Source organism: Polistes dominula, unplaced genomic scaffold, assembly GCF_049000335.1.
Source record: "Polistes dominula isolate Pdom_NZ unplaced genomic scaffold, Pdom_raw_medaka contig_29, whole genome shotgun sequence".
NCBI classification, from domain to species: domain Eukaryota; kingdom Metazoa; phylum Arthropoda; class Insecta; order Hymenoptera; family Vespidae; genus Polistes; species Polistes dominula.
Window position 1 is genome coordinate 1,911,938 of NW_028300865.1, and position 12,771 is coordinate 1,924,708.

General features: G+C 23.5%; 1 protein-coding gene across 5 annotated transcripts in view; it reads right to left on the reverse strand.

The window, feature by feature from the left end:
- Positions 1-7,830: 7,830 nt before the first annotated feature.
- The window catches only part of LOC107066427 (uncharacterized), a 62,562-nt gene continuing 57,621 nt past the window's right edge, over positions 7,831-12,771 (reverse strand). For 4 of the 5 annotated variants that reach the window (XM_089179798.1, XM_089179788.1, XM_089179795.1 and 1 more), the window contains 3 exons: positions 11,598-11,812; positions 10,148-10,338; positions 7,831-8,598 (listed from right to left, as the gene is read on the reverse strand). In XM_089179798.1, coding sequence (XP_089035924.1) covers positions 8,432-8,598; positions 10,148-10,338; positions 11,598-11,812 — 573 coding nt within the window. In that variant the 3' untranslated portion in view covers positions 7,831-8,431. The remainder of the gene's footprint in view (positions 8,599-10,147; positions 10,339-11,597; positions 11,813-12,771) is intronic. The other variant, XM_089179792.1, reaches the window with a different exon arrangement.

Genomic DNA, 12,771 nt, shown 5'->3' on the forward strand with positions numbered 1-12,771 from the left:
AATTATAAAATTCATTTTTTCGTGAAATCCTCAATTTTTTTACGTCATTGAGAACCACTAGTCTGAAGAATACGCATCGAGTAATTTTGAATTTGCCGCGTTTTTCTTTCCTAACCTATATCTTTCATTTTTGGATACAATAGATTTCTACCTTATCAATCGTAGCTTAAAATAATTCAATTTTACGTGTAAAAAATTAATCTTATTATTAGTTAGTACCATGACCACCAGTGGGCGATAATAAATACTTTACAAAATTACAGTTCAATTTACCGTAATAAATATTAAATAAAATTATGTAAAATAATACAATATACAATTTCCATTCTCAGTTATCATTCTTTGATAAATTCTCTAACAAAAGATAACCATAAATGATACAATTATCTTTAAGATAATTATAAAAAAATAGATTTGAAAAATGAAACAAAAGTGGGTAGGGGTGGGGCGCGGTGGGGCGGCGGGGGGGGGGGGTAGGTGAATAAAAAAAGAAAATGGAAGAATTGATACAAAATGGAAACGAATTATAAGTTGAATAATCGATTATATTTGGTAAAACATTTACAAGGTAATAAGACTTTTTGTTTTTTTTTTTATAATTTAACGTGTGTGTATATTTATGTGTGTGTGTGTGTGTGTATGTGTGTGTTTTTTTAAGTGTATTACATTTACACAGGCAAGGCATCCTCGAAGACCGTACCAACTCTACGATAATCGTATTTTTATTATTAATGTAATAATGTTTACTTATAAGAAATTATTTATACCATCAAATTATATTATCGATATCGTTATTATTATTATTATTATTATTATTATTATTATTATTATTATTATTATTATTATTATTATTATTATTAATTAGATATTTTTTTTTTTAATATTACGGTATTACTACTTGTATTATTTTTTCAGGAACAAATACATATTCTTTTTTGTTGGTTTTTTTTTTTTTATTACCTTTTTTTTCTTTTCTTTTCTTATCATTATCATTATCATTAATATTAATATTAATCTTAATTCAATTGTTCAATATACATCAATTCACGATTATACGATCTGAAGAACTGCATCCCGCAAGAATAATATTATACACAAATGAACGACGTATTAAAAAAAAAAAAAAATATATATATATATATATATAAATATTTATAGAACAAAAATTATTCGAAATATTTCTTAAAAGTCTATCAAGGAAAAAAGAAAAAGAAAAAGATTATAAATAAAGTAAAAAAAAAAGTATTATTCTTAAACGTAACATTGCGTGTCTCTTTTTCTTTTCCTTTTTCCTCATTCTCTCTCACTCTCTCTCTTTCTCTCTTTCTCTCTTTCTCTCTCTCTTTCATACATTCTCAACTCGTGTGTTATGTTTATTGGTAATTTTAATTTTATTTCTTTTTATATTTTTTATTTTATTTAATTATTATTTGTAAGCAAGATCAGGATTTAAATTTTATTTTATTTTATTTTATTTTTGTTGAAATTATTCGTTTAATTTTTTTTTTGCCCCCTTTCTCTCTCTCTCTCTCTCTCTCTCTCTCTCTCTCTCTTATTAGTATATATTTATTATATTATAGTTTTTATCTTCTGTATAATTTTTCTTTTTCATTTGTTTAACTTTCTTTTCATTCAATATTTTATTTTTCTGTGTGTCATCTTATCTCATTCTTATTTTTTTTCTGTCTCTCTCTTTCTCTCTCTCTCTCTCTCTCTCTCTCTCTCTGTCTGTCTGTCTGTCTGTCTTTTTCTTTTTCTTTCGTTTTCTTTCATTTTATTATAAATCCCTCGAGTATATCAACAGAGTGTCCATCATATCACAGAGCAAACGTTACATTATTTTTTTATTTTTTATTTTTATTTTAAAAATTGGAATCGCGATTATATATATATATATTTTTTTTTAGAGTATATATTTATACTTTTTTTTTTTTTTTTTTTTATCAAAGAAATCCCGTTTATCAATCAGTATCGTTACAAGAGAATAATAATCATCATCATGGTATGTATGATAAATAAAAAGAAAATACATACGTGTCTCGTAGAGAAAAATGTTTCGTTTCATTTCGTTTCATTTCGTTTCGTTTCGTTTCGTTTCGTTTCATTTCATTTTCAAACGTCAATGTGTTCAGCCTATTTTTTCTTTTTTTTTTTAATAATTTGTTCTTTCTGTCTTTCTCCAATTCATTCTTGTTCGTAGATACAAAATTTACTCTCGTGTGTATAATTATTGTTAATAATAATACAATAATAATTAAAGAAAAAAAGAAAAACAAAAACAAAAAAAAAAGAGAAATATCTACACCAGTGTGAATGAAACAATAAGTCACCAGTTGTGAAAAATGATTTTCTATTATTGTTGTTAAGTGTTGTTATTATTATTATTATTATTATTATTATTATTATTATTATTATTATTATTGTTATACTATTGTTGGTTAAGTTACATCAAGAAAATAAATTCGTAAGTCTAATTTCAGAAATAAAAATTGTAAACTATCCCAAAAGAAATATACATATATATAGTAGTAGTATTAAATATTATATAATTCGGCATGTGTAGTAGTACGGTGGGTATATATAATGTATGTATGTATTATTTTTATTATATTTTATTTTGCATTTTTTTTTCTATTGTATTTTTTTTGTATTCGTAATCGGATATCGTATTTGTATTGCGTTAAAAAGAAGCACACGTGTATCTACGTATCGTATAGTTACATACATACATACATACATACATACATACATACATACATACATATTTTAAGTGTATGCTGTTGAATCTTTGTAATAAATGCATACGTTCCTTTTCCTTCTCTTCCACCACCTCTATTTTCTCCACCTACACACCTTCACCTTTTCTTCCCACTCATAGTTTTATCATTTTTATTTGTTTTTTTTTTTATTTTTGGTTTATTCTTTTTTAACAATCTTGACAAATGTTTTCTTGCTCGTGACGATGAAACTTTCTGTCAACATTTTGGTGGAATTCTTAAAAAAAAAAAAAAAAAGAAACAACAACAACAAAAAAAAATGAAAAAAAAAAAATAGTAGTAGTGAATAATAATAATAATAATAATAATAATAATAATAATAATAATAATAATAATAATAATAATAATAATAAAAGGTTAAAAAAATAAAAAAGATAAAAGAAAATGTATTTATTTATTAACTTAGTTACGTGTATAAAATTTTATTTACAAGAGAAATAAAAAAAAAAAAGAAAACGTAAGAAAACTAAATGAAATTAGACGACGATGAGAAATTAAAAAAAAAAAAAAAAAAAAATAAAATAAATAAATAAAAACATTAAAATCTAATCACTCAGAAAATAATCTTCGTTCATTATAATTGTCGTTTCAAACAAAATCTTTTTCACAATATTCACACCCCTCAAAAATGTCTCCCATTTTTAATCCCTTTAACTAACCTCAATGTTAATGTTATAAACTATGTACAAAAACAACAGACACGATAGAATTAACATTTCTTTTTTTCTATTCTTTTTTTTTTCACTTATTTCTTCAAGTATAATAATAATAATTAATAATAATAATAATAATAATAATAATAATAATAATAATAATATATATAAAATAATTCTATATCTCGCAATGAACCAATCAATCAATCAATCGATTGAAAAATCTGAACCTTCCCTATTAAACACTCCACCCTCTCACCCCCCCCCCCACGCGATTAGGGACATTGATTTGAAAAAAAAGAAACAATATTAATAATATAATATAATATAATATTAATAATAATAAAATTAATAATAATAGTATCTAATAAAAGACAATAATAGAGTATCGGTAATAATGTGACATCAATAAAAATATTCATAATTAATAATTAATAATTAATAATAATAATAATAATAATAATAATAATAATGAGGGGCTGGGATTAATGTGATCCGTGCCACTTGTCTCGTTATCATTTCATACCATTGATAACGTCTTATTCAGTTAATATATATATAAAAGGTTTGACTCATACACGGTTACGGGAAGAAGAAAAAAAAATAAATAAAAAAAAAATGTCGTTCATTCTTCGTGTGTGTCATTCTTTAAATTCTTTCTTTTTCTATATTTTATTATCATTCTTTCATTCCATTCATCATTATCTTATTCATCATCATCATCATCATCGTCATCATTTAACTATCTTCATTTTCATCTTCACATTTTCATCTTCACATTTTTCATCGTCACATTTTTCATCGTCACATTTTTCATCGTCACATTTTTCATCGTCACATTTTTCATCGTCACATTTTCATCGTCACATTTTCCTCTTTCACATCTTTCTTGTTTCTATCTTATATTTCTTATGTAATATTAGACAAAGAATAATAATAATAATAATAATAATAATAATAATAATAATAATAATAATAATAATAATAAAAAAAAATAATATACAACCGCAAAGTAGGTTTTTTTTCTCTAATATAAGTTTACTTACTGTTAATGTTTATAATATCGATAATTAATCTGTGTTCTTTGGTAACACGGGTGATGCTAGTCCGGTGACCATTAATACGATTTTTAGCGTATTGTCTGTCATCTAAATCGTGACAAGATGGTCCCGATAGAATATTTGTTTGTTTGTTTTTTTTTTTTTTTTAATAGTTTTTCGACATTTTTCCTTCTCTCTCTCTCTCTCTCTCTCTCTCTCTGTCTCTCTCTCTCTCTCTCTCTCTTTGTCTTAGTTTGTCTATTATTTATGTATTATTTTATAGTATTTTTGTATCTCTCTTTTTACTATCAATTTTATTCCATTTTTCTTCCCACTCATTCTGGTTTTTTGTTTTACTCTTATATTTTGTTTTTTTTTTTGTTTTTTTGTACACATTTTCTGTCCCCTTTTTTTTCTAACAGCCCTTTCCTACATTCTTTTCTTTTCTACTACCCCCCTCCTTTTTTTTTGGTTATAACCCCGTAATGTAAATATATTTCATTTACAATCTTTCTCTCTCTCTCTCTCTCTCTCTCTCTCTCTCTCTGTCTCACTTTTTTCTTTCTTTCATATTCATTTCATTTTTTTGCTTTTGTTTGTTTGTTTATTTGTTACTTTGTTGACCACGTAACGAGTTTTAAAAAAAGGGGCATTATATTTAATTAATTTATCATACAAATCACACGAGATGAAATTAATTATTATGTATCATTAATTATAAACAATTAATTATACGACATGAATTGGTTGTTGTTGTTGTTTTTTTTCTTTTCATTTTTAATCTTATTTCCTTCCTTTCTCTCTTATACATTTTTTATTTCTTCTTTTTTATTTTTTATTTTTTTTTGTTTCTTTATCATTTATCTTTATTTTTCATTTTCTTTTCTAACGTTGATTGTATTACACACACACACATACACACACACACACACAGACAATTTATCAACGTTCGAATAGAAAATAAAAATAAGATGCAATTTTATTCGTGCGCGATCCCTACACTTATGCTTATATATATATATATGTATAATATATGTATATGTATATATGCATGTATGGATATATCTATATGTACATGTATTTTTACGAATGCACTAGCATAATCTATTTACACGTGTGTGTTTTTTATTATATATGAGTGAAAATTTTGTTGCATTTTTTTTCATTTATTCATTAATTCATTCATCCATTCATTCATTTATTCATTCATTCATTTATTCATTCATTCATTCATTTATACTATTTTTGTTTACTCTTTAAAACATACAATGTTCATTCGTGTTTTTCGAACACATAATCCTCTTTTCGATTATTTTATTAATTCCACCATATCTCGAGACAATGTTTATCTAATTATTAATTAATTAATTAATTATATATTTATTTATTTATTTAATTATTTAATTATTTATCTCGAGTTTCGTAGAATTTTATTTTGTGAGACCATATATGTGTACAACAAACGTACATAATATAAAAATATATATATATATATATATATATATATATATATATATATATATATATATATATATATATATATATATAATATATATATGTGGATGTGTGTATTACATACATATACATATATATATGTATATATATATATAAATATAATATTTACATAACGGTGAATTACAATGTAATAATGGTACTTCTTTTTTTTATTATTATTATTATTAAATTATTCCAAAGAGGAACATTAGTTAGAAAAATTACTCAGAGAGAAAGGGAAAGGGTTAAAATTAATTATTATTATTATTATTATTATTATTATTATTATTATAATCATTCACATTGATTCATTGTATTTTTCCTTTCTATTCTATACTTTTGTAATAAATTGTTTACTTTCCGTCCAATGGTAAACGAAATAATAATTTCTTAAAATTAACTTGTATTCTTTTTTCTCTTTCTCTCTTTCTCATTTATACACAACTAATTACACACACATACTATACACATACACATACACATACAACGATTGTAATTCATTGAAATAATAAAAATAAGAAATAAAAAAAAATAAAAAGATAAGAGAGACAAACCATCACTTTGTCACGCGACATTTAAGAATTTTTTCTTTTGTTTTATAATTAATTATTAAAGTCTTATTATGCATAATAATAATAATTATTATTATTATTATAATATTAATTATATTAATATAATAATAATAATAATAATAATAATAATAATAATAATAATAATAATTAAGTAAATATTTGTCTTGTAGTTTATCTGTTGTATGTACACCCTGTTTGTAATATTTGTATTCTTACAATTAACGTCTAAAATCTACAATTGTTAAGTGCTAAGAATTAATAATAATAATAATTATTATTATTTTATTAATAATAATAATAATAATAATTATAATAATAATAATAATAAGATTCGAAAGAAGCTTGCATAACCTCGTTCGAATAAGTCAGGGCGCTGTTAATGCACTTAACAAATATTTTATTTGAAATTTGTTCAAAATCCCTAGGAGAGAGACCCATTTTTCATTGTTTTTGAGTGTCGTTCGTTTTTTTTTTTTTTTTTTTTTAACTGTTCCTTTAATTGTATTTTTAATAATGTTTGCATTTTTCACACGTTTGACTCCTTAAAAGATTTTTTTCTACATTCTCATATCATCATTGTAGCATTATTATTTTTGTCATTTAATATAATAATTATTATTCCTTTTTTTTTCTTTTATATTTTCCTTTCTCTCTCTCTCTCTCTCTCTCTCGCTCTCTCTCTCTCTGTGTGTGCAAAATCCACAATTTGTTCATATTTTCCTTTTATCTTTTTTCATTTATTTATTTATTTATTTATTAAATTGTTTTTGTAAATTTTTCTCCACCATCTTGTAGATCCATTCAGTTTAGCTTTTTTTTTTTTTCTTTTTCTTTTTTGTGTCTTTTTCTTCTTCTTCTTCTTCTTCTTCTTCTTCTTCTTTAGTTCGAGAGAAAACATTTTTGTTTTTTTTTTACAATATAATACACACACACAAAAACAAAGGAAACAAACATTTCTTATCTTTCTCTATAATAGTTAGTAGTAAATAGAGTAGTAATAGTAAATAGTAATAATAATAGCAGTAATAGCAATAGTAATAGTAAAACGAGAGAGATTCATCTTTGCAAATCAAACAAAATGAAAAAAATGTAATATTTGTAATATTTTTTTTTTTATTATTTTTTAACTCTCTTTTCTTTTTGCTTGGCAGAAATTTCTTTGTTTGAATCATTGAGAAGAGAGCTTTGGGAGGGGGGAGGCTGAGTGGTGGTGGGGAGGGGAGGGGGTAGAAAATGGGAGGAGAACATTTTCGTAAGAAATGGGCCGAAGCATCGTCTATATAAATTCCTTGTATTTGTTTGTTTGTTTGTTGTATTTTTCCTCATGGAAAAACTAAAGAAGAGGAAAGATTAGATGAAAAGAGACGAGAGAATAAGAATCAGAGTAAGAGAGAGAGAGAGAGAAAAGAAGGAGAAAATGGAAGGCAGACGACACGTAAGAGGGGGTTGATGGTGAGGGAGTGAGGGGAGAGGCGGGGGGTGAGTACATTTTCATATTTTCTATTCGTCAACGATGATCATCACCATCACCATACAACACCATCACGTAAACACCATATTAAAAACACCTTTTCTTCAATCTCACCCCCAACCATAGTCCTCAGGAAAATTGTTTTTTTTTATTTTGTCGAAAATGTCGAAAAAGATTTGTTTGTTTGAAAACAAAAGTTGTTCATTTTCGATTGAGTTCGTTCAATTGTTTATTTTCTTGTTTTGTTGTTTTTGGATGAACGATGAAGACGAAGGACAACGACGACGACGACGACGACGACGACGAGGATGACGACGACGACGACGACGACGAGAACGACGACGAGGACGACGACGACGACGGAATTAAAAAAAACTCTTTTTATATTGAGTTTTATTTAAACGTTGCCGACGTAAACGTAACTCTATGGTTGTTGAAGCAACAATTGTTCCAATTCGTCAGCGGACCTCAATAAAAAGGCTGCAGATTCCCGATATCCGGTTATAAGCTGCCTAACTGCTGTCATCTCTGTTGCATTTAATTTGTGACTAAGCAAGGGTTTTGTATTCTTCATGCTTAGGTCTGTTGGCCCTAAAATTATAATAAAATCAATTCATTAATTTATTGTATGAGATATTTCAATCAGTTTTGTTGCATTGTTTCTGAATGTTTGTGTTATACAGTTATACAATGTAATATAATTAAGGGTTAGATAATTAAGTAATAATTTATTAAATCATTTTGTTTTTGTTTTTTTTTTTGGAATGTTTGGACCATGTAATATAATAAGGGATTATTATATATTATATTTATTTTATAATTAGAAAATGATTAATTAAATAATTTTGCTTAGCAATGTTTGATAGACAGTTGTATCATATAATATAATAATGAATTATATTAATTTAATAATTAGGAAATAATTAATTAAATAATTTTACTTAAGAATATTTGTGTTACCCAATTATGTAATATAATATATTAAGGGATTATAGTAATTTGATAATTATAAAATAATTAATTAAATAATTTTGCTTAGCAATGATTGGGACTCAGTTATATAAAATAACATATAAGCAGAAATTATATTATAGTAGTTATACAATATAATATGTTTGGGAATTATATTAATTTGATAATTATAGAATAATTATTAAATTATTATAATATTTAATTTTACTTAGGAATATTTCCTATTCAATTGTATAATATAATATAATAAGGGATTTGATAATTAAGTAATAATTAATTAAATAATTTTACTTAGGAATACTTATTACTCAGCTATACCATATAATGTAATAATGAATTATATTATATTTAATAATTAGGTAATAATTATTTAAATAATTTTACTTAGGAATACTTGTTACCCAGTTATACCATACAATATAATAATGAATTATATTATATTTAATAATTGGGTAATAATTAATTAAATAATTTTACTTAGGAATACTTATTACCCAGCTATACCATATAATGTAATAATGAATTATATTATAATTAATAATTAGGTAATAATTAATTAAATAATTTTACTTAGGAATATTTGTGTTACCCAATTATGTGATATAATATATTAAGGGATTATAGTAATTTGATAATTATAAAATAATTAATTAAATAATTTTGCTTAGCAATGTTTGAGACTCAGTTATATAAAATAACATATAATATAATATATTATTTATTATATAAATGTTGAATATAATATTAAATAATATATTATACTATATTATACAATATTATATAATTGTATATTATAATATTAAATAATATAAAATTCTAATAATTATCAAATAATATTATTATATATATCATATATTAATCCTTGCAATTGATAATAATTTAAATAATATTTCTACTAGAACAAATTGAAATAAAAGGTAACAAAAACATTCTGAAGTAAACCAATACTACAAATGTCAAAACCTATCATCATTAATCATTATTAAATAATTCAACACCAAATAATTAAATTAATTCATCAATTAATAAAAATAATTTAAAAATATTTCATGCTATAAGAAGAAGGTATATATAGGGAATACGGGATATGGGATAAAAAGGTTTAATAAAGAAAGAAATGTTGAAAGGATGAAAAAAATAATAAAATACACCAAATAACCAATATTACTTTGTGTACCGTTGCTCAGTAATCCTGAGGTGAAACTTTGTGTAGGATAGAGTCCAGCTGACAGAGTTGGTGGTACCGTTGTTGGACCTGCACGTTGGAAGGCCTGACTAAAGTTTGGTCTGTACATGGCTGTTGGTGCACCACCACTTGCAACTCCATTAACTGCTGACGAACTGACTATCGTTGCTTGACTGAAAATAATATTAAAACATATTTTTCAATTCTTATTATTCATTATTAACCATTCTCTCTCCTCTCTCTCTCTCTCTAACTCTATCTCTCTCTTTCTCTTATACAAAATGAAAACAACAAAATTATCAGTCATTTCTTTAAATCGCAAGTTTATTAAACAAGTTCATTTGTATTAATAATTGGATGATGTATGAATGGGTTAAATAAAAAAATTAAGAAAATTAAATAAAATAAATAAAAAAATTATAATAAATTATAGTAACAAAGTATAAAGAAAATAAAAAGAAGGAAGGAAGATTAATTTATCTATTTTTAGTTAAGATCGTGGTCAATTATAATCTATCATCCACTTGTTATTATTATTATATATATTAATTTATATATCTAATAAAATTATTAAAATAACAAATAATTATTAAATTAATATATATATAATATATAATAATTATTAATAAATTATAATTATAAATATAAATAAATTATTATTATATAATAAATAATATTATAATAAATTATTAAATTATATTAATAATAAATATATAAATAAATTACTAAATTAACAAATAATTATTAAATTAATATATATATTATTTTAATATATTATTATATATATATAATATATATAATAATATATAATATATATAATATATATATAATATATAATAATTATTAATAAATTATAATTATAAATATAAATAAATTATTATTATATAATAAATAATATTATAATAAATTATTTATATATATTTAATATTTATTAATTATTAAATTATTTTTAATATAATATTTAATATAATAAATAATATTAATATATATAATAATATATAAATATTATAAATTATATATAATATAAATTATATAATATAAAATTAATAATATTATAAATATATAAATAATATAATAATTTAATATAATAAAATAATAAATATTTAAATTATTATTAATATATATATATATATATAATTAATATATATATATATATATGTATGTAAATTTATAAAATATATATTAATTATATATATATACCTATATATTTATAGAATTTAAATATTATTAATTGTAACATTAATTATAATATTATAATTCAACATTGCAATATACTATTATATAAAAACCATTTTTCTATTTTATTTTATTTTATTTTATTTTATTAATCAAATGATCATTAGATAAAAAAATAAAGTTAATCTGATAAAATAATTAACTTGTTAGATATATATATATATAGGTATATGTTTTAGAGAGTGAATATACTGACCTCATAAGACTTTTGTTATCCGCCGGTGTTAGTAACTTCGATGCGGGTGCCAAAGACAAGGGAGTTGAGGATAGGGTGCTGCTAGGTAAATTCGCCAAACTGGTTAACGGTGCTAGAGACGTTAGTGATGCTGGTGGTGTGTCCTCCCTCTTTCCCGGAAGCGATTTAACCGGTGTACTCGAGAAATGTTCTAAGCTCGATCGTACGTCCGTTTGCTATAACACATCAACAATAATCAACTTTATTAACAAATAAAATTAATCCTAACGCATTAACAATACTTTAATACAAATATTCATTCATAATGAAATCATATAATTACATTTTATTTAACAAATTTGTTCAGTCAGCCCTATTCCCACCCACCACTATTCAACCACCGTTCGAGTAATCAAGAAACGCGTTTTGTTCATGGGAAAAACAGAGAGAAAAAGAGAAAGAAAAAGAGACTTAGAGTGTGAGAGAGAGAGAGAGAGAGAGACAGAGAGAGAGAATGATTTGATATTATCTTTTCCCGTTCGCAGATTTTTTTTTTCAACCAATCCGATGACCCACTTTCCGTCACCATGAATCGTCGTACTCGTGTAACGATCAACTCGTGCTTACGAGGTCTCTCTCTCTCTCTCTCTCTCTCTCTCTCTCTCTCTCTCTTTCTCTTTCTCTTTCTCTTTCTTTTGTAGATGATATATCTTTCGTAAGTATTCTTTCTAATATTTGTTCTATCAAATGTTCAAATTGTTTATCATTAAATATAACATTGATGATCATCTTTATTGTAATCTTGTTTGATTATTCTTCTCGTGTAATTGTGTTGATTGTTTTGATAATAAATTAATAAAAAAAATATGAACAGACACACATACACATACAGAGAGACACAGACACAACGTGATAATTAATAGATAAAATATATAAATATTATAAAATATATATATACATGTTTGTTTGTTATTAATTTTTCTTATTATACCTGTAGAAGAGTTTGAACAGCATTTGCATAAATACGTTGTTGTATTAGTTGTTGTTGTTTTTGTTGTTGTTGTTGTATATTTGAATGATCATTATTCGTTACAATGTGTTTGTGAATCACTCGTGGATTTTTCTTTCTCATTATTTCAAAAAATTATAGAAATAGTTTTGTTTCTTTTCTTTTTTTTTTGTTTTTTTTTTTTTT